The following is a 24,237-nucleotide window of genomic DNA, read 5'->3' as shown; positions in this document are numbered from 1 at the left end:
GGGCTATTGGTCCAAGAAGGAGAGTGATGGGGTGGTCACCAGACCTGAACCCAATCGAGATGGTTTGGGGTGAGCTGGACCACAGAGTGAAGGCGAAAGGGCCAACAAGTGCTAAGCATCTCTGGTAACTCCTTCAAGATTGTTGGAAGACCATTTCCGGTGACTACCTCTTGAAGCTCATCAAGGGAATGCCAAGAACATGGAAAGCAGTCATCAAAGCAAAAGGTGGCTACTTTGAAGAACCTAGAATATAAGACATATTTTCAGATGTTTCACACTTTCTTGTTAAGTTTATAATTCCACTTGTGTTAATTCATAGTTTTGATGCCTTCAGTGTGAATTTACAATATATATATATATATATATATATATATATATATATATATATATATATATATATATATATATATATATATATATATATATATATATATATATATATATATATATAAAAAATTTTTTTTTTTCTTTTTACACATCTAAATATTTTTTTTTTTTTACTTTATAACGTTGTCCCAGGGGGGGACATCACACTATAGGGTCAGATCGCTGATCTAACACTTTGCACAGCACTGTGTCAGATCAGCGATCTGACAAGCAGGGCTGCAGGCTTATCAGCACCTGCTCTGAGCAGGCGTTTGTAAGCCACCTCCCTGCAGGACCCGGATGCAGCCCCACAGCCATTTTAATTCCGAGGCCTGCAGGGAGGAGACGCTCGGTACAAGTTGAGCACATCGCCTTGTACCGAGGGTCTCAGGGAAGCCCGCAGGGAGCCCCCTCCCTGCACGATGCTTCCCTATGCCCCCGGAATGCTGCGATCAGGTTTGATCGCAGTGTTTTGGGGGTTAATGTGCCAGGGGCGGTCCGTGACAGTATTAGACACTGACATCTATAAATCTAACTGTTCTGAAATGGTTTACTGTATGTAAACCATGTCTCCTATCCTGTGGGCTTCTGCAATGATTTTGCAAAAGCCGAAAAATGAATCATCGGCCATTCTGCTATCTCTCTTATGAAATATATATATATATATATATAGATAGATAGATAGATAGATAGATAGATAGATAGATAGTGGCCCGATTCGAACGCATCGGGTATTCTAGAATATGCATGTCCACGCAGTATATTGCCCAGCCACGCACTATATTGCCCAGCGACGTGGTATATTGCCCAGCCACGTAGTATATTGCCCAGCCACCTACTATATTGCACAGAGACGTAGTATACAGCACAGAGCCACGTAGTATATTGCCCAGTGACGTAGTATATTGCCCAGTTACGTAGTATACAGCACAGAGCCACGTAGTATATTGGCCAGCGACGTAGTATATTGCCCAGCCATGTAGTATATTGCCCAGCCACGTAGTATATTGCCCAGCCAAGTAGTATATTGCTCAGCCACGTAGTAGGTTGCCCAGCCACGTAGTATATTGCCCAGCCACGTAGTATATTGTCCAGCCAAATAGTATATAGTATTGCCACGTAGTATATTGCCCAGCCACGTAGTATATTGCCCAGCCACGTAGTATATTGCCCAGCAACGTAGTATATTGCCCAGCAACGTAGTATATTGCCCAGCAACGTAGTATATTGCCCAGCCACGTAGTATATTGCCCAGCCACGTAGTATATTGTCCAGTCACGTAGTATATTGTCCAGCAACGTAGTATATTGCCAAGTCACATAGTATATTGCCCAGCCACGTAGTATATTGCACAGCGACGTAATATATTGCCCAGCAACGTAGTATATTGCCCAGCCACGTAGTATGTTGCCTAGCAACGTAGTATATTGCCAAGCCACGTAGTATATTGCCCAGCCACGTAGTATATTGCCCAGCCACGTACTATATTGCACAGAGACCTAGTATACAGCACAGAGCCACGTAGTATATTGCCCAGTGACGTAGTATATTGCCCAGTTACGTAGTATACAGCACAGAGCCACGTAGTATATTGGCCAGCGACGTAGTATATTGCCCAGCCACGTAGTATATTGCCCAGCCAAGTAGTATATTGCTCAGCCACGTAGTATATTGCCCAGCCACGTAGTATATTGCTCAGCCACGTAGTATATTGCCCAGCCACGTAGTATATTGCCCAGCCACATAGTATATTGTCCAGTCACGTAGTATATTGTCCAGTCACGTAGTATATAGCCCAGCCAGGTAGTATATTGCCCAGCCACGTAGTATATTGCCCAGCAACGTAGTATATTGCCAAGTCACATAGTATATTGCCCAGCCACGTAGTATATCGCCCAGCCACGTAGTATATTGCCCAGCCACGTAGTATATTGCAGTCACGTACTATATTGCACTGCGACGTAGTATACAGCACAGAGCCACGTAGTATATTGCCCAGCCACGTAGTATATAGCCCAGCCACGTAGTATATTGCCCAGCAACGTAGTATATTGCCCAATGACGTAGTATATTGCCCAGCTACATAGTATACAGCACAGAGCCACGTAGTATATTGGCCAGCGACGTAGTGTGGGCAGCACGGTGGCGCAGTGGTTAGCACAGCAGCCTTGCAGCGCTGGAGTCCTGGGTTCTAATCCCACCTTGGACAACATCTGCAAAGAGTTTGTATGTTCTCTCCGTGTTTGCGTGGGTTTCCTCCGGGCACTCCGGTTTCCTCCCACATTCCAAAGACATACTGATAGGGAATTTAGATTGTGAGCCCCATCTGGGACAGCGATGATAATGTGTGCAAACTGTAAAGCGCTGCGGAATATGTTAGCGCTATATAAAAATAAAGATTATTATTATTATTATTATTAGTATATTGCCCAGCCACGTATGTCACAGGTTAAAAAATAAACATACTCACCTAACGATCCGAGGGCCCCTTGTAGTTTAACATACTCACCATTCTGGTCGCTGCTCATCAGCGTCCCGTCTCTGTGCCTCCTGGGATCCAAAGGTGCTGTGCCGATGGGCGCACGCGGCTGCCGCCATCTTGCTTTCCCAGGATGCATTGAGAAATTACCCAGATGACTGAGCGGTCTCGCAAGACCGCTAGGTCTTCTGGGTAATTTCGCAATGCATCGCTGGGAAAGGAAGATGGCGGCAGGCGCGAGTGGCTCAGCGGACAACGAAGCGTGAGTATAGCAGGTTTATTGTTTTTTTTACTGTTTTTAACATTACTTTTTTTACTATTGATGCCGCATAGGCAGCATTAATAGTAAAAGGTTGGGGAAACACAGGGTTAATAGCGGCGGTAACAGAGTGCGTTACCCGCGGCACAACGCGGTCCGTTACTGCCGGCATTTACCCTGTGTTAGCGGTAACTGGAGGGGAGTATGGAGCAGGCGCCGGCCACTGACTGCGGGGAGTAAGGAGTGGCCATTTTCTTCCGGACTGTGCCCGTCGCTGATTGGTCGCGGCAGCAATGACAGGCAGCTGGCGAGACCAATCAGCGAATGAATAACCGTGAAAGAAAGAAAGAAAGAAAGGAAGTAAGAAAGGAAGGTAGGAAGAAAGGAAGTAAGAAAGGAAGTAAGAAAGGAAGTAAGAAAGGAAGTAAGAAAGGAAGTAAGAAAGGAAGTAAGAAAGGAAGGAAGAAAGGAAGGAAGGAAGGAAGGAAGGAAGGAAGGAAGAAAGGAAGGAAGGAAGAAAGGAAGGAAGGAAGGAAGGAAGGAAGGAAGGAAGGAAGGAAGGAAGGAAGGAAGGAAGGAAGGAAGGAAGGAAGGAAGGAAGGAAGGAAGGAAGGAAGGAAGGAAGGAAGAAAAGAAAGAAAGAAAGATAGAAAGGACAGACGGAAGTGACCCTTAGACGATTATATAGTAGATTATATATATATATTATATAATTGTCTAAGGGTCACTTCCATCTTTCTGTCTGTCTGTCCTTCTGTCTGTTACGGATATTCATTGGTCGCGGTCTCTGTCTGTCATGTAATCCAAGTCGCTGATTGGTCATGTCAAAACGCCCACAACAATTGCCACGACCAATCAGCGACGACCACAGTCTGGGGGCAATATGGCCGCCCTTTCCTCCCCGCAGTCAGTGCCCGCTCCATACTCCCCTCCAGTCATCCAGTCAGCCCTCACACAGGGTTAATGCCATAGTTACCGGAGCGTCGGTGTAACGCACTCCGGTTACGCAGCTATTAACCCTGTGTGACCAACTTTGCATATGCGTATGCAGCGTATGCAGCATCAATAGTAAAAAGATCTAATGTTACAAATAAGAATAATAAAAAAAATAGGTTATTCTCACCCTCCGACGTCGCGTCCTGCCCTCGGCAGTGCAAGCGGCAGGTTCCGGTGCTAAGGATGCTATGCGAGAAGGACCTGCCATGACGTCACTGTCATGTGACCGCAACGTCATCACAGGTCCTGCACTCATACCAACCCTGGGACCGGAAGCTGCCGCGTGCACCGCACACAGGCGACAGGACTACAAGGGTCCCTCGGAAGGTGAGTATATGTTTATTTTTTAACCTGTTACATACGTGGCTGGGCATTATACGACGTAGCTGGGCAATATACTACGTGACTGGGCAATATACTATGTGGCTGGGCAGTATACTACGTGTCTGTGCTGTATACTACGTAGCTCTGTGCTGTATACTACGTGGCTCTCTGCTGTATACTACGTCGCTGTGCAATATACTACGTGACTGGGCAATATACTACGTGACAGGGCAATATACTACGTGGCTGGGCAATATACTACGTGACGGGGCAATATACTACGTGGACATGCATATTCTAGAATACCCGATGCGTTCGAATCGGGCCACCACCTAGTAATATATATATATATATATATATATATATATATATATATATATATATATATATATATATATATATATATATATATATACATATACATATACATACACACACTAGCTATTGAACCCGTTCTACGCCCGGGTGGCGAGCATTTATATTGGTATATGGTCTCCACCCTGGTATGTGCTGCTCCATCCTGCGTCCCCATCCTGTCATGAGCTGCTCCATCCTGCGCCCCCATCCTGTCATGTGCTGCTCCATCCTGTGCCCCGATCCTGTCATGTGCTGCTCCATCCTGCGCCCCCATTCCGACATGTGCTGCTCCCATCCTCCGCCCCCATTCTGACATGTGCTGCACCCATCCTGCACCTCCATTCTGACATGTGCTGCACCCATCCTGCGCCTCCATTGTCATTTGCTGCTCCCATCCTGCGCCCCATCCTGTCATGTGCTGCTCCCATCCTGCGAACCCGTTCTGTCATGTGCTGCTTCCATCCTGCACCCCCATTCTGTCATGTGCTGCTGCCATGCTGCACCCCCGTTCTGTCATGTGCTGCCCTATTCGGTCGTGTGCTGCTCCCATCCTGCGCCCCCGTACTGTCATGTGCTGCTCCCATCCTGCGCCACCGTTCTGTAATTTGCTGCTCCCATCCATATGCCCCATACGCTGCTCCATTATGGTTGATGGCCCCCATAAGATGCTCCATAGTATATGCCCCGCATGCTGCTCCATTATGGTTGATGGCCCCCATAAGATGCTCCATAGTATATGCCCCGTATGCTGCTCCATTATGGTTGATGGCCCCCATAAGATGCTCCATAGTATATGCCTCATATGCTGCTCCATTATGGTTGATGGCCCCCATAAGATGCTCCATATTATATGCCCCGTATGCTGCTGCATTATGGTTGATGGCCCCCATAAGATGCTCCATAGTATATGCCTCATATGCTGCTCCATTATGGTTGATGGCCCCCTAAGATGCTCCATAGTATATGCCTCATATGCTGCTGCATTATGGTTTATGGCCCCCATAAGATGCTCCATAGTATATGCCCCATACACAGTTCCATAAAGGTTTATGGCCCCCATAAGATGCTCCATAGTATATACCCCGTACACTGCTCCATAAATGTTGATGGCCCCCATAAGAAGCTCCATAGTATATGCCCCGTATACTGCTGCGATATATAAAAAAAAAAATAACATACTCACCTATCATTGCTGGGCGCCGAGTGCTGGGCGGCCTGAGCAGGCAGGGACACCGGCGCGCTGTGGGGGTCAGGTGCCGGAGTCGCCGCTAGCTCAGGCCTCCAACACTTGCTATAGTCACCTGGCCCTGATCCAGCGCTGCATGCCGCTCCGTGTTCCGGGTCCTCTGGCTGTGACTGTTCAGAGAGCGGCGCGCATTAAGCGCGTCATCGCGTCCTCTGAACTGTGAACGTCACAGGCATAGGACCCGAAAGATGGAGCGGCGCGCAGCGCTGGATCAGGGCCAGGTGAATATAGCATACTCACCCTCCTGGCACGTCCCTGCTTCTCCGTTGGAGATCGCGGTGTGCGTTCAGTGCTTATGCATACCGCGATCTCCTGGGAATTGCCGGCTTTTCAAAGGACACCGCTGCGTAAAAATCAGACAGCACTCGCATGATGCGAGTGCTGTGCTATTTTTTTCTCGCACCCATTGACTTACATTGGTAAGTCACGTCCGAGATACGCAGCAATACGCAGCATGCTGCAATTTTTTTCTCAGTCCAATTTCAGCTGAGAAAAAAAAAAATCGCAGATGAGATGTAACTCAATGAATAGCATTGGTCCTAGTGCAATCTGATTTTTTGATTGGATTGCACTCGTCCGTTTCTCGCACAAATGAGCCCTAACTCTTCTATTCTCTAAGGCAGTGGCCTTGGGGGGCTGACTTGAAAAGTCTATTGTGTAGCTCTCAAACCGATTCATGAATCTGTTGAATGATCTAACCTGTTTGGTACATGAAGGGGTCCTACTCAATATTACACAGGCAATTTTAACACTCTAGTAGCTGGAAAAAGATTTGCTTACCTCACAGTATACAATGTCCGCACCATAATCTAAAGCAAGAAGTCGCATAGGTAAAGTCCCCACTCGAACCATAGGAGCCAGGATGATTTTGTCACAAAATGAAAGAACCATTGTTCCTAAGAAAAAGAACAAAAACAGAATATGTTCATATACGGTTTGCTTCTTGCTCTTTAATATCCATAACTATAACACACAATTATAGGGACGCCATTTACATGTATATATAGGGGTAATCTCCAGGCATACAGCATTGTCGTCATGTCTGGCAGTGTGGAAATGGAGTGGTATTCTCCGCGCTGTAGTCACTGCCTGCCCCTTACTGGGAACAGACAACCAATGAACCAGCAATAAGGACATAGATGCCCAGAACTACTTGTCACAGAGAGTGAGAGAGAGCTGTGCCTATGCCACAGAGGAGACACTATTTCCACAGAAAACGTTAAAAAATATGCAGCATTAGCACAGCATTGCGGAATCCCATTGAATTCAATGGGTTGTGTTGTGTATGCGTTTTCGCGGCGAAAAAACGAGGCAAAAACGCATACAATCCGCAAAGTGTGCACATAGCCTAAAAGGGCTTGCCCAACAAACAAAGTACCGTATATTGTAGATAATCTTATAAATGTGCCCCTGCTGTGTACTGTGTAATGGCCGTGTCTGACCGTACAGGAACATGGTCTGATGAATATACAGACAGAACAGCGGGGGGATTTCGGTGAGGTAAAACAAGTTTAACCCGTTTCTGACATAGGGCATAACAGTATACAGATATTGGACTCCTCCTGCTTGGTGCAGACTCCGGTGCTGGGGCCCACAACAGCCGCAGGTGGAATCACGATCCACCAGCGCCTATTAACTAGTTAAATGCCGTTGTCAATTTCTGACAGCGGCATTTAACTCGAGCTTACCGGAAGTGCTTTGTAAATCCCACCCATCTGTGAGCCCGTCACATGATTGCAGGTCACCGATCGCATGTCTGAAGCAGACCTATATGGTGGTCATTGCCGGATTGCATTGAGCGCCGCTCGGTGGTTGGCGTAAATAGCCAGTGAGCATTTTTGCTACACAGAGGTGATCTGATCATCGCCTGTGAGTAGCAGAGGCAATCAGAAGATCACAGCTTCTAGTCTCCCATGGAGACTATTGAAGCATGCAAAAGTAAAAAAGTTTTTAAAAAAAAATATGAAAAAAGTTCAAATCACCCCCCATTCAAAATAAAATAAAAAAAATAAAATATACACATATTTGGTACTGCCGTGTTCAGAATCGCCCGATCTAAACGACATAACGAGAAAAAAATTTAAACCGCCAGAATTACATTATTTTTGGTTGCCGCTACATTGCATTAAAATGCAATAAAGGGCGATCAATAGATCGTATCTACACCCAAATGGTATCATTAAAAACATCAGAAATAGAAAGCTGAGCGGCCACCACTATAATAATATGTAGAGTGAGTACCAGGTGCTACAAATGCGCTAGTAACTGCTTGTGAAGAAAAAAAGAGAGAAAAAGAAGCGCAATGAATGTGCACACACAGCTTGTATATTCAAAGTGAACAATGCTTTATTGAGGCTAGTATACAGTGCTCTTAAAACATAAAAACATTTAAAACAGCATGTAAAAACATACCCAAACATGCGAATACAGTACCCTCTGAATATAGGGATACGAACAAAACCCGGTGAGTGATATACAACAATTACGGTATGTTATGAAAAATGCACATGGAATGCATCGAGGTATCGGTGTCGGATCTCCCCTGTAGTAATCCTGTGAGATCCGTTTAACAAAGCAGAAGGTATCATGTGCAACGAAGAATAAAACCACGTTATTTGTATGCACATGAGTCAAGTACGCAATGTTGAAAGACTGAAGGGACAATTATACAAACTACCCCTCAAAGTCCCTGTGTATATAAAATGATGTAATAATAAATGAATAAACCTGCTGTTCGATGTAGCTTAAGGAATATGTAAAGCTACTGGGGGTTTCCCCACCTAGATACCTGATACATGTTGTGTCCACAATACAGATAGCACAATAACAGCATTAAATTGTCATACTCACTGGGCAGAATGGAGCCCGCTAGCTCCCTACGCGTGTCGCTACTCCCGGTAGCTTCGTCAGGGGAAGTGATGGACTCAGTCTCGTCGGGTATATATAGCATAAGTGCACTTATGTAATTAGTCAATGATTGCCGGCACCTATGTCCGGCAAGCATTGGCCTATGGAACGGTCTGTCAGGGTCAGATGAAGTTGGTCTGAACCAATCAATGATAGTCTTAGTCCTGTGCCCGAAAACCAATACATTACTCACGGCTCCCTGCCTGCCTATCAGCAGTGACTCGCCCACGTGCGCCACTCCAATGAAAACAGTTGCTATGTTCGGGAGACACGCCCCTATCTCCTCACAGCCTGGATTGTAGTCATTCATGTGCGCCTGCGCTGGACCAGCTGGCTTCTCTGAGGATGCATCTGTATGTAAGCTGCCGCGCCTGCGCTCTACTACATGCATTGGTAACCTAGTTACCATCCTCTATCAGCTAATGGCACATGCGCTGTACGGCAAGCTATCCAGCTGTGTAACTATGGAAAGGAATAGCCTATGTTCACAGATACAGCCACGGTTTGAGACATCTCACATAGGGGATATGGTCTCTTACCGTTTTAACTGTGAAGCTCTGGAGACGTAATCTCCTTGCTAGAAATTATAGGGACCTGGTTGGGAATGTGCAGACGGCCCTTTTACTATGGGATAACCGCCCATGATTACCGCACCCCTTTGCCAATGTACTTGCGATCCCACTCAGGGATACTATCTATCACGGGCTATACAGTCACATCCCCAATTGTATACTTGCAGTCCATAGTCCGCCATTCTAAATCAAATTAAAAACATCAGCTCGGCGCATAAAAAGTAAGCCCTCAGCCAGCCCCAAATCATGAAAAATGGAGACGCAACAGGTCTTGGAAAATGGTGCCATTCTTTTACCAAAGTTTGGATATATTTTTCACTACTTAAATAAAAAATAACCTATACATGTTTGGTGGCCATGAACTAGTAATGACCTGAAGAATCATAGTGGCAGTCAGTTTTAGCATTTGGTGAACAAGGGAAAAAAAAATGTGGAATTGCCCTTATTTTAATAATTTCAATGAACTTAATTTATTTTCCTGCTTGCCAGTACATGATATGTTAAAACCAATGGTGTCGTTCAAGAGAACTACTTGGCTCGCACTAAACCAAAAAAAAAAAAAAAAGGAAACCGATTGACAGTCCAAAATTCAAGAGATAAAATTTGTTTTATTAATGTTACAGGTATAAAATAGAAAAATCGATCACGAGTTACATAAAATTATATTCAGTGGATTGACATAGTGCATTTGTATGCTCAATGGGGCGTATGTAAACAGGATTATATGTGGAGAAAGCTGTAAAATACACGAGGTGTAGCAAATGTGTAGGGTAAAATGTAAAAGGTGATTAAAATGTGCGCCTCTAACTAACATGAGTAAGATGAAACAACCAAATAACAGTGTAAAAAGTGATATGAATATCAAAAATATATATAAAAATCCAAAATTTCAGGCAATATAAAGTGCACACAGTGCAAAAAAAAAAAGGAACTACACAGATAGTGGTCACAGAAAATCACAGACCATTAAGCTGTGTTAATAAAGTGACAGTGCACATACAACACCACCAGGTGACATTTAATCCACATATACAGATAGTAGACCAGGAGCAAATGTATGCAGTCAGTATCCTAAATGCTATAATAAGAAGAAATAGTGTTCAAGTGTTACTTACACTCTAGGATTATCAAAAGCTCCTGGTCTCAATGCCCTTATTTTCATAATTTCAATGAACTTGGATTTATTTTTCTGCTTGCCAGTACATGATATGTTAAAACCAATGGTGTCGTTCAAGAGAACTACTTGTCTCGCACTAAACAAGCCCTCACATGGCCATATTGACCGAAAAATAAAATAAGTTATGGCTCTAGGAGAAAGAGGAGCAAAAAACGAAAACGCAAAAACGAAAATACCTCTGGTCATGAAGGGGTTAACAAGCAGCAAATGTCTTACCTGACCGAAAGAATCAGCTGTGATCCCATACTGTAAGGTCTATGCAAGACAATCTCAGCACATAAGGAACTGCCACCATAGAAGCTATGCAAAAATGGAATGAGAACATCAAAAGTTGCTACCGTATATACTCGAGTATAAGCCGAGATTTTCAGCCCAAATTTTTGGGCTGAAAGTGCCCCTCTCGGCTTATACTCGAGTCAATGTGGGTGGCAGGGTCGGCGGGTGAGGGAGTGAGGGCGCTGAGGTATACTTACCTAGTCCCAGCGATCCTCGCGCTGTCCCTGCCGTCCCACGGGCTTCTGTGCTGCAGCTTCTTCCCCTCTTCAGCGGTCACGTGGGACCGCTCATTAGAGATATGAATAAGCGGCTCCACCTCCCATAGGGGCGGAGCCGTCTATTCATTCCTCTAATCAGCGGTGCCGGTGACCGCTGACAGGAAGAGCTGCGGCACCGAAGACCAGGCAGAGGGACAGCGCGAGGATCGCCAGGACTAGGTAAGTATAGCATATTCACCTGTCCTCGTTCCAGCCGCCGGGCGCCGCTCCATCTTCCCGGCCGGCGCCTCCATCTTCCCGGCGTCTGCGCTCTGACTGTTCAGGCAGAGGGCGCGATGACGCATACAGTGTGCGCGGCGCCCTCTGCCTGATCAGTCAGAGCAGAGACGCCGGGAAGATGGAGGCGCCGGAACGAGACGCCGGGAGCTGCAATCAAGGGAGGTGAGTATGTGTTTTTTTTTTTTATTGCAGCAGCGGCGGCAGAGATTTCTATGGGGCACAATGAACGGTGCAGAGCACCGTATATGGCACAGCAATGGGGCACAATGAACGGTGCAAAGCACCGTATATGGCACAGCAATGGGGCACAATGAACGGTGCAGAGCACCGTATATGGCACAGCAATGGGGCACAATGAACGGTGCAGAGCACCGTATATGGGCACAGATATGGGGCACAATGAACGGTGCAGAGCACCGTATATGGCCCAGCAATGGGGCACAATGAACGGAGCAGAGCACCGTATATGGGCACAGATATGGGGCACAATGAACGGTGCAGAGCACTGTATATGGCACAGCAATGGGGCACAATGAACGGTGCAGAGCACCGTATATGGCACAGCAATGGGGCACAATGAACGGTGCAGAGCACCGTATATGGCACAGCAATGGGGCACAATGAACGGTGCAGAGCACTGTATATGGCACAGCAATGGGGCACAATGAACGGTGCAGAGCACCGTATATGGCACAGCAATGGGGCACAATGAACGGTGCAGAGCACCGTATATGGCACAGCAATGGGGCACAATGAACGGTGCAGAGCACTGTATATGGCACAGCAATGGGGCACAATGAACGGTGCAGAGCACTGTATATGGCACAGCAATGGGGCACAATGAACGGTGCAGAGCACTATATGGGGCACAGCTAGGGGGAAATAATGAACGGTGTAGAGCACTATATGGCACAGCTATGGGGAAATAATGATCTATTTTTATTTTTGAAATTCACCGGTAAATGCTGCATTTCCACCCTAGGCTTATACTCGAGTTAATAAGTTTTCCCAGTTTTTTGTGGCAAAATTAGGGGGGTCGGCTTATACTCGGGTCGGCTTATACTCGAGTATATACGGTAATTAGTTTTAGACTTAAATTGCACCAAAACTTACTTTTCAAAGCTTTTTACACCAGAATTCTCTTGTAAAATCTTGTTTGGATGAATCGGGGCCACAGTGCAGCTCAGCTTCATCCTTAGCTGCAGACTGGTCAAGTGCTTACCCCTGTCCACCACTGGAAGCACCAACAATAGGCCTATGACATCAGAATTGGACATCGGAGTAATAGAAGGTGGCCTGGTATCACAAACCATGCTTTCTTTAATCGTAGACAGATGTGAGCAGGTGAGTTACAATGGCACGTGGAGGCAGTACGGGAAGAATACTAGTGGCAGTGCGATGCTCTAGGCAACACTCTGCTGAAAAACATTGGATCCAGGCATTTATGTGGATGTAAAGACTCATTCACAAGTCTGATTTTTCCACAGACGGAAAAATCGTCCTGAACATTCTGATCAGACACAGTTTGATCAGATTGTGGCATGAGCGTCATCTGATTTTCACATACATAGAGAAGTTAAAGGAAAAAAAAATTCTCCACCTTCTCAATTCTGAGTGTGCGTGAAAATTGGTCTACATTCAGATGTCATCCAAGTTTGGTCCAACTTGCATTCCCAATTTTAATCCGACCCTGGGATCAAAAATCAAACATGTCTCCAATATTTGCCACGGACCACCTGGTCCGGGGAAAAAAGAACCAGACATGTGAATGGTCCCATAGACTATCATGGGTCAGAGTGTTATTTATAAAAACACAGATAGCACTCGTACACAAAAACTGGACATCTGTATGAGGCCTTATTTTGACATACACCACCAACATAAACATTGTGACACTCTTTCATGACAGAAGTATTTCCTAATGAAGGTGCCTTCTTTCAGCAGAGTAACACATCCTGCCACACTGCAAATTTTGTTCAGGAATGGCTTGTGTCACAGGGTCCTTCTCCGATACTACACCATCAACAGAGCAAGAGAACAGTGAACAATTCCAAAAGCTTTATTTAGGCAAAAACACGAAAGGTCCATATACGATCCACCACACAAAGCATGATAGTCCAGAAGCCGAATGCAGCTCAGAAACCGGATAAATGTCCAAGGAGATGAGAGTCCAATAATCCAGCAGACAGAGGATAAAAAATGGTCCATATGCTTCCCCTTCTCTGACGTGCTGTGTTCACATCATCATTCCACACAAGACTGATCTGTGTCACCTCCCTGATAATCACAAGTCCCTCTCCTCATTCACAGATTAGGGGGGTGGGTCGCAGGGGCTCATTGTTTCAACAAGCTAGTTCAATATGTCATTAGCATATTAGCAAACAACATTACTCACTGACCCTGTGGAGAGATAACAGTACAGGACTGTGGGGGCTGATATCAGATGGCAAATAACAGCAATTCATCAATTGGCAATTAACTCATCCTACAAGATTACACCATGATAATCAGTAAAATATAAATATACACAAAATGATACTCACATAACCTATCACACCCTCTCCCCCCTCATAATAAGTGAGCACGCCATGAGGCCTACACAGACCTCTGGCCTGCTCACTTTAGTCCACTTTGCTCTACTGTTTATAGTTCCTTGTACAGTGGCAGGGGTTGCAATAATCATGAGCACTTGTCCATAAATTCCAGGGTCCTGGCTTTACGGTTATACCAGGTTTTTTGTCTGGATGGGCCATTCGCTGATGTTCTTTAGCCAAGGTAGATAGCTGGTCGAGACGGTCTCTGAACTGTAGAACGTAGGGAATAATGGGTGTTCCGATGTCTGCGATATCTCCCTCCAATTGTTCTTTCAGAAGATTGAGAGGCCCACAGACCTTCTGCTCCCACAAAATGACTTTGTATCTCCACAATATCATTTCCAAGGAGGATATCTGCAGGAAGTCCTCCCATAACTCCAATCCAACAGTTTTTCTCCAAAACCATAATCCAAACGCACAAAAGCTCGCTGTATATATTTGCGGACACCACCTGCCAGGACAATGGGAATTCCCGGACCCTGGTGAATTGCCTCAGATCGAACCACACGGGGGTCAGCGATAGTCAGGAATGCCCCTGTGTCTCTAAATCCCGACACTTTGTATCCATCAATTAAAACATCCTGCAGGTGGCTTTGCCGTTGCTCTGGGTAGCTAAAGGACAAAGGCCGGAGTCCATACACTCCAGGAGGGGTATCTATGGTGCCGTGGGCGGAGGTCCACTCTGGTGGTAGCTCTTCCTCAGGCGGGATGGAGTGCACAAGATGTACTGGACGAGGTGGGTCTGCGTGGGGCTCCCTCCAAATCCTTGAGGGACAGCCAGACTGCAAATGTCTAGGTTTCCCACACCCATAACATCTCCTCTCTGTGATACCCCCAGGTCGTGGTCGGAACTGCTGGGGCCCAGGATTGTGAGGCATGATTGTCATCAGCTTGCGACTAGGTGGAAGGGCAGATATAATCGGAGGGGGATAGGGTTCGGGAAATGGCCGTGGTTCATTGTCCAGAAGCCTCCTCCATTGCGGCCGGATAGTAAGGGCTTCATTGGCCAGGGCTGCAGCTCTATCCACGGTGCACGGTGTGCGCTCCCGGACCCATTCCCGTACCTCTGTGGGGCACTTGGCAAGAAATTGATCTAAAAGGAACGCCTGTATACCATCTTCAACAGTAGAGGCATTTTCTGCTTCCAGCCATCTCAGACATGCCTGGGACATCTTATGTGCATACATCCTAAACGATCCCCCCGTAGTGCATGGGCAGTCTCGGAACTTGGCCCTATAGGAGTCTGGGATTATAGAAAGGTAATCCAGGATAGTCCTCTTTACAATGTTATAATCCCGTTTCCGCTGGTAGTCAATGGTTCGGTAAGCCTCCGCCGTGCTACCGTTCAGGAGTCCCACTAACAAACGCATCCAGCCAGAGTGGGGCACCTCCATCACAGCACACCGGTGCTCAAAGTCCTTGAAGAACCCCTCCACATCTCCAGAAACCTCATCATCATGGCTTAAAGTCTGTCCGGGTGATCCGTACAGGCTCACGGATCGTGGGGTTTACACTCCACATTGCATTACTCCCTATTTCGATCTCCACTGCTTCTGGTCTCCGCTGTGCCCAGCAGGCAGCCTCCTTCTTGTACTCCTGAGAGACGCCTGGGCCCAGAACCGCCATCTCTTCTTCGTACTACACCACCCACTGGTTTTTTGAGGTGGGTATCCCTGTCTCCTGCGCTTGTCCTTCAGACATATTGGGAGGAGTCCCTGGTAGTTCAGACCCAGGTCTCTGGCTCTCTCCTGTAAACTGGATACAGTCCAATTTCTGTACTCACTCTGTGGGTGGTTCTCCATTAGGTTGTGCTCTGTTGATCCCACTGCTGCCACCAGTTGTCACGGGTTCCTTCTCTGATACCACACAATCAACAGAGCAAGAAAATAGTGAACAAATCCAAAAGCTTTATTTAGGCAAAAACACGAAAGGTCCATATACAATCCACCACACAAAGGATAAGATAGTCCAGAAGCCGAATGCAGTCAGTAACCAGATAAATGTCCAAGGAGATGAGAGTCCAATAATCCAGCAGACAGAGGATACAAAAATGGTCCATATGCTTCCCCTTCTCTCTGACACGCTGTGTTCACATCATCATTCCACACAAGACAGATCTGTGTCTCACCTCCTTGATATTTACAAGTCCCTCTCCTCATTCACAGGTTAAGGGGGTGGGTCGCAGGGGCTCATTGTTTCAACAAGTTAGTTCAATATGTCATTAGCATATTAGCAAACAACATTATTCACTGACCCTGTGGAGAGATAAAGGTACCGTAACATTTAGCGACGCTGCAGCGATCTAGACAACGATGCACCAGGAGATGGAACAGGATCCTTGATGCGAACAACTAGCTAAGACGATGGTGCAGACAACAAGGATTCGGATTCCTGGACCACGGTGTGAATTACTTGTACGATGGACTCCTCGCCAGAGACGGACTACACCTCAACAAACCTGGGAAACACACATTCGCCAGAAGACTTGCTACACTCATCAGGAGGGCGTTAAACTAGAAGAAGAGGGGACGGGAAGAAAAACATTAGACTTGAACAAAGAAGACCCAGGAAAACATACTCAGAAGGGAGGTAAGAACATTTCTAAAACAATCCACAGCGAGGAGATTGGAACAAAACAAAATCCTCTAAACTGCATGCTCGCAAACGCCAGAAGCCTGACAAATAAGATGGAAGAACTAGAAGCAGAAATATCTACAGGTAACTTTGACATAGTGGGAATAACCGAGACATGGTTAGATGAAAGCTATGACTGGGCAGTTAACTTACAGGGTTACAGTCTGTTTAGAAAGGATCGTAAAAATCGGAGAGGAGGAGGGGTTTGTCTCTATGTAAAGTCTTGTCTAAAGTCCACTTTAAGGGAGGATATTAGCGAAGGGAATGAGGATGTCGAGTCCATATGGGTCGAAATTCATAGAAGGAAAAATGGTAACAAAATTCTCATTGGGGTCTGTTACAAACCCCCAAATATAACAGAAATCATGGAAAGTCTACTTCTAAAGCAGATAGATGAAGCTGCAACCCATAATGAGGTCCTGGTTATGGGGGACTTTAACTACCCGGATATTAACTGGGAAACAGAAACCTGTGAAACCCATAAAGGCAACAGGTTTCTGCTAATAACCAAGAAAAATTATCTTTCACAATTGGTGCAGAATCCAACCAGAGGAGCAGCACTTTTAGACCTAATACTATCTAATAGACCTGACAGAATAACAAATCTGCAGGTGGTCGGGCATCTAGGAAATAGCGACCACAATATTGTACAGTTTCACCTGTCTTTCACTAGAGGGGACTTGTCAGGGAGTCACAAAAACACTGAACTTTAGGAAGGCAAAGTTTGACCAGCTTAGAGATGCCCTTAATCTGGTAGACTGGGACAATATCCTCAGAAATAAGAATACAGATATTAAATGGAAAATGTTTAAGAACATCCTAAATAGGCACTGTAAGCGGTTTATACCTTGTGGGAATAAAAGGACTAGAAATAGGAAAAACCCAATGTGGCTAAACAAAGAAGTAAGACAGGCAATTAACAGTAAAAAGAAAGCATTTGCACTACTAAAGCAGGATGGCACCATTGAAGCTCTAAAAAACTATAGGGAGAAAAATACTTTATCTAAAAAAACTAATTAAAGCTGCCAAAAAGGAAACAGAGAAGCACATTGCTAAGGAGAGTAAAACTAATCCCAAACTGTTCTTCAACTATATCAATAGTAAAAGAATAAAAACTGAAAATGTAGGCCCCTTAAAAAATAGTGAGGAAAGAATGGTTGTAGATGACGAGGAAAAAGCTAACATATTAAACACCTTCTTCTCCACGCTATTCACGGCGTAAAATGAAATGCTAGGTGAAATCCCAAGAAACAATGAAAACCCTATATTAACCCCTTCATGACCAGGGGATTTTTCGTTTTTCCGTGTTCGTTTTTCGCTCCCCTCCTTCCCAGAGCCATAACTTTTTTATTTTTCCGTCAATATGGCCATGTGAGGGCTTATTTTTTGCGGGACGAGTTGTACTTTTGAACGACATCATTGGTTTTAGCATGTCGTGTACTAGAAAACGGGAAAAAAATTCCAAGTGCGGTGAAATTGCAAAAAAAAGTGCAATCCCACATTGGTTTTTTGTTTGGCTTTTTTGCTAGGTTCACTAAATGCTAAAAATGACCTGCCATTATGATTCTCCAGGTCAGTACGAGTTCATAGACACCCAACATGACTAGGTTATTTTTTATCTAAGTGGTGAAAAAAAATTCCAAACTTTGCTAAAAAAAAAAAAAAAAAAATTGCGCCATTTTCCGATACTCGTAGCGTCTCCATTTTTCATGATCTGGGGTCGGTTGAGGGCTTATTTTTTGCATGCCGAGATGACGTTTTTAATGATAGCATTTCGGTGCAGACACGTTCTTTTGATCGCCCGTTATTGCATTTTAATGCAATGTCGCGGCGACCAAAAAAATGTAATTCTGGCGTTTCGAATTTTTTTCCCGCTACGCTGTTTATCGATCAGGTTAATACTTTTTTTTAATTGATAGATCGGGCGATTCTGAGCTCGGCGATACCAAATATGCGTAGATTTGATATTTTTTTTATTGATTTTTTTTAATTGGGGCGAAAGGGGGGTGATTTAAACTTTTATGTTTTTTTTATTTTTTTCACTTTTTTTAAACTTTTTTTTTTAACTTTTGCCATGCTTCAATAGCCTCCATGGGAGGCTAAAAGCAGGCACAACGCGATCGGCTCTGCTACATAGCAGCGATCTGCTGATCGCTGCTATGTAGCAGAAATGGAGGTGTGCTGTGAGCGCCGACCACAGGGTGGCGCTCACAGCCACCGGTCATCAGTAACCATAGAGGTCTCTGGGACCTCTATGGTTACAATATACAAGCATCGCCGACCCCCGATCATGTGACGGGGGTCGGCGATGACGTCATTTCCGGCCGCCCGGCCGGAAGCGGTAGTTAAATGCCGCTGTCTGCGTCTAGTTAATAGGTGCCGGCAGATCGCGATTCTGCACGCGCCTATTACGGGCACATGTCAGCTGTTCAAAACAGCTGACATGTCCCGGCTTTGATGCGGGCTCACCGGAGCCCTGCATCAAAGCAAGGGAGCCGGCATCGGACGGTATAGTACGTCCGATGCCGGTAAGGGGTTAAGGGTCACCAATCTAACCCAAGAAGAGGTGCGAAACCGGCTAAATAAGATCAAAAAGTGTAGTTACTCACCGATAATGGTGTTTCTCAGAGCCCATGACAGCACTACCAGAGAGAGGGGATCCGCCCTTCAGTGACAGGAAACCTACAGGATAAAAGGGCGGTACCTCTCCCCTGCATCAGTTTTGTTTACAGAGCATCGGAGGTCCTCCAGGTTAGTCACAACAACACAAAAAATATGCAATTTAATCATAATGCTTAACAGTGAACACCGTGTCTATATGTAAAAACCACTTCACACAAATAATGTGCTCACCGCACACGTGATGAGGGGGGGGAATAAGCAGGTGCTGTCATGGGCTCTGAGAAACACCGTTATCGGTGAGTAACTACACTTTTCTCAGTCGCCCATGACAGCACTACCAGAGAGAATTACAGAGATCATTGCTTAGGGAGGGACCACAGCCTGCAGAACCCTTCTCCCGAAGGTTAGGTCAGACGAAGAGGCTAGGTCTAAGCGGTAGTGTCTGAAGAAGGTTGAAGGTGATGACCAGGTGGCCGCCTTACAGATCTGATCTAATGGTACCTCTGACCTTTCGGCCCAGGAGGTCGCCATAGCCCTTGTAGAATGTGCCTTCAGTCCTTGCGGAATGGCGTTCCCGGAGGATGAGTACGCCAAAGCTATTGCGTCTGTGACCCATCGAGCTATAGTGCCCTTAGAAGCTTTGAGTCCTTTCCTGGGTCCCTGGAAGCAGATAAAAAGAGACCCTTCCTTCCTATACTGCTGGGTGATTTTTATGTATTGGACCAGGCACCTTTTAACGTCTAGTGTATGGAATTTCTCTTCCTTCTTATTTTTAGGGTTTTGACAGAAAGAAGGAAGGATTATTTCTTGGGATCTATGGAATGTTGACGCAACTTTCGGTAGATAGGAAGGGTCTGTTTTTAATATAACTTTATCATCCAGAATTTGTGTAAATGGAGGGTTTACAGACAAAGCTTGGAGGTCACTTATCCTACGGGCCGAGGTCAGGGCTATTAGGAGGGCCGTTTTAAGAGAAAGAATTTTAAGGGGTACCGATTCTATGGGCTCAAACGGGGAGTCTGTTAAGGCTGACAGAACTAAGTTCAGATCCCAGGTTGGTAACCTACTTATAGTTAGCGGTTTAGACCTTGCGGCTGCTCTGATAAACCGTATAACCCAAGGGTTGGCTGCTATGTTCTCACAGTATAAAGCTCCTAGAGCTGCTATCTGTACCTTTAAGGTACTTACCGAAAGGCCTAAGTCTAAGCCCTTCTGTAGAAATTCTAGTATTTCAGACACTGGAACACCATCTTGCAATTTTACCCCAGAGGAGGACAAAAATTTTTTTCCATGTTTTGCCGTATATTTTTGTGGTCACAGGTTTTCTACTTTTCATTAGTGTAGACACTAGTTTGTCAGAAAACCCTCTTTCCCTCAATAGTGACCTCTCAAAAGCCACGCTGTCAGATGGAGATTTTCTGATTGAGGGTGGAACACCGGTCCCTGAGACAGGAGGTCCGGAAGATCTGGAAGCACCCAGGGATCGGTGATTGATAACATCCTCAGCCATGAAAACCAGGCTCTCTTGGGCCAGAAGGGGGCTATTAAGATGAGTCTGGATTTGTCCTGCCTGATCTTTCTCAGAACTGCTGGAATGAGAATAGTAGGGGGAAATGCATATGTTAGGGTCTGTGTCCAGGGTATTGTGAATGCATCCACGGCCTGAGGATTCCCCCTGGGATCTAGGGAACAGAAAGTTTCTACTTTCTTGTTGTGCATATTGGCAAAGAGGTCTATTACAGGGATCCCCCATAGATCTGTAATTTTGTTGAATATGCCCTGATTTAGAGACCACTCCCCCTGCTTTAGTTGGGTACGACTCAGAAAGTCCGCTTTTTGGTTTTCCACCCCCTTTATATGTAGGGCTGATAGGGACAGGAAGTTGTTTTGTACCAGGCTGAAAATTTTGGAGGTAGTTTCCATTAATGATTGAGACCTGGTTCCCCCCTGGTGGTTTAAGTAAGCTACTACTACTTTGTTGTCCGAGAATACTCGGACATGATGGCCTTGCAGTTGGTCTAGGAAGTACAGTAGTGCATGATTCACGGCCCTCAACTCTTTTTGATTTGAGGAAGATCTGAGCTCTTGAATTGTCCATATCCCCTGAGTGACTCTGTCGTCTAGGTGAGCCCCCCACCCTGTGGGACTTGCATGTGTGGTAACTATCTGAGACGCCTCTGTTACCCAGGGAATCCCTTTTGACAAGTTGTTGGGATTCAGCCATCAGCCCAGGGAATGAATAGTGGGTAAACTTAGAGTCATTCGATTTTCTAACCGTCCTCCTAGTATTTTTTGGTTCCTTAAAATATCCCACTGAAGTGTCCTTGTGTGGAGCTGTGCCCACTGAACCGCTGGGAGACAGGCAGAGAGAGATCCCAGTAATGACATTGCCTTTATTAGAGTCATGGTAGGGTTTGCACGCGCTTGTGACACTAGGTGGATTATGTTTTGTTTTTTCTTGTCTGGTAGGTAACAAACCTGAGAACTTGAGTCCAGGATGAGACCCAAGAATTCTTGAACCTTGGTTGGTTCCAGTTTTGATTTTTGGAGGTTCACCAGCCAGCCCAATTTTGTTAAGGTGTCTATGACTCTGTCGCATTGTTGACGGCAGAGTTCGGCCGAGTTGCTCACAATCAGAAAATCGTCTAGATATGGAATAATCAAGACGTCTTCCTCTCTCAGATGTGCCATCATCTCCGCTATCAACTTTGTGAAGATGCGGGGAGCAATTGATATGCCAAAGGGAAGAGCCCTGTATTGGTATTCCCTGGTCTGTCCTTTTATGACTACCGCCAGTCTGAGGAATTTCTGAGAGGTCTTGTGGATGGGGACGTGATAATATGCGTCGCTGAGATCTAGAACTATCATAAAACAGTTGGGAAACAGATTTTTTATCGTTGATTTTATTGACTCCATTTTGAATCTGTAGTTTTTTACATAGGTATTCAACTTCCGTAAGTTTATTATAGTTCGGAAGGTTCCGTCCGGTTTGGGAACCAGGAACAATGGAGAGTAGAATCCCTTCCCTCTCTCCAGAGGGGGGACTTCTTGGATGACAGCCTTGTTTACTAGTTTTACAATTTCTAGTTCTAGAGCTTCTTGTTGATGAGGAGATGATCTCAGCGGTGTTACCACATAATTCCGTGGGGGTAGGGATAGAAATTCTATGCGAAGCCCTTCTCCTATTAATTTCAATATCCAAGGGCTGGTCGAAATTTTCTCCCAGGCCGGGAGGACTTGAGTCAATCTCCCTCCCACCCTGAAGAAGACGTCACTTGGGGTGGGGGGTTTCTATCTCGATGGGAGTTACCAAAAAGGAAACCTCTGTCTTTCCTTCTCCCGTCATCCCATCGGTTTTGCTCCCTCGGTGGTCTCCTTCTAAAAAATTTTCTGTTCCAAAAGGGCCGTTTATTATATGTTGGGGCCAGGATGGGAAAACCTTTCTTTTTATCACCTGCTTTTTGCAGGATATCGTCCAAAGTCTCTCCAAAGAGGAATTTACCTTCACAGGGGATTGAACACAGTTTGTGTTTAGTTTGTAAATCCCCCGGCCAGCTTTTTAACCATAGGGTTCTACGTGCCGCATTTGAGAGAGCTGCCGATTTAGATGTTAATTTAATGGAGTCGGCTGAAGAGTCTGCCAAGAATGCCGCGGCTCCTCTAATCATAGGGATGGACTCTAAAATTTTATTCCTAGGGACCCCATCTCTAATCTGTTTCTCTAAGTTGTCGACCCAAATCATTAAGGAACGTGACGTACATGCCGTTGCTATAGTTGGCCTTAAGCATCCTCCGGCTGACTCCCAGGCCCCTTTAAGAAAAGTATCTGCTCTTTTGTCAAGAGGGTCTTTCAAGGTTCCCATATCCTCGAATGGTAATGCAAACTTTTTCGAGGCCTTAGCTACCGCAACGTCGAGTTTGGGGGCTTTATCCCATGAGACCGAAGCCTCTTCTTCAAAGGGGTATTTCCTTTTAATAGAGGGAACCGATGCATTTCTCCTCTCAGGTTTCTCCCACTCCTTCTTAATTAACGTTTGAATATTTTCATTAAGGGGAAACACCTTGCGCTTTTTTTGGGAAAGACCACCAAACATAATGTCCTGTACCGTTTTATCAGGACGAGGATCTAACACCCCCATCGTCGATCTTACAGCCTTTACAAGGCCGTCAACCTCATCTAGGGGGAAGCAATGACGACCCCCACTTTCACTGTCTGAAGAGGAGAGGGATGAATCTTGCGTATCTGAGTTTTTACTCTCGGAGCTAGAAGAGTCGGAATTTCTATCAGGAACTGATTTCTTAGTAGATCTCCTGTCGCTTTTAAAGGGAGTTAAACACCGTCTCAACCTCCGCTTTAATTACAGAGCGTAACTCAGAGGCGAAGTTCGGGGTCTCCTCACAGAGGACTCGCTCAATACAGGAGTCGCATAATTTCTTCTCCCACGACTGTGGTAATGCTTTCTCACATAAGGGGCAGGTCCTATTTTTCATCTTCCCCGTTCTCTTCCTTGCCTAGATAAGGGAGAAGGGGAACCCCAATAACAAAAAATGAGCTTTCACGAAGATCACTCACCAATCTGACGCAGCCACAGGTACCGGTTCTGGAGGAGGGGTAGGATCCTGAGGCGTATGATCCGTGGCCGGCCGCAGGTTTACCACACTGGAACTACATGGTGTGGAATGGCTACTGGATCGGAAACTTCGGTTGCTTGCAGAAGTTCTCTTCCCCTGGGCATCTGGTTTCTGGCGCTGATGATGGCGCTGCTGCTGCTGCGGTGGCTGGAGCTGCTGATCGCTGTCTTCCATCTTGGAACAGCATGCAGCAAGGGTCTGTCAAGCGCACCTTCTTTTAAAGGGTGGCGCTTGGCCCCCTCCCCCCGTGGCTGCACTGTTTGGGGGAAGCGCTTCTTTCTTCCTTTTTTTTTTTTTTT

At 45.7% G+C, this 24,237-nt stretch overlaps 1 protein-coding gene across 3 annotated transcripts in view; it reads right to left on the bottom strand.

Moving 5' to 3' along the window:
• DUS2 (dihydrouridine synthase 2) overlaps nt 1-24,237 on the bottom strand; it is a 263,484-nt gene that overhangs the window by 205,730 nt on the left and 33,517 nt on the right. For all 3 annotated transcript variants that reach the window (XM_069740207.1, XM_069740208.1, XM_069740209.1), the window contains exon 2: nt 6,808-6,923. In XM_069740207.1, coding sequence (XP_069596308.1) covers nt 6,808-6,918 — 111 coding nt within the window. In that variant the 5' untranslated portion in view covers nt 6,919-6,923. The remainder of the gene's footprint in view (nt 1-6,807; nt 6,924-24,237) is intronic.

The sequence above is a fragment of the Ranitomeya imitator genome, chromosome 9 (genome assembly GCF_032444005.1).
Source record: "Ranitomeya imitator isolate aRanImi1 chromosome 9, aRanImi1.pri, whole genome shotgun sequence".
NCBI classification, from domain to species: Eukaryota; Metazoa; Chordata; class Amphibia; order Anura; family Dendrobatidae; genus Ranitomeya; species Ranitomeya imitator.
This window is presented reverse-complemented; position numbering and strand designations above follow the sequence as displayed.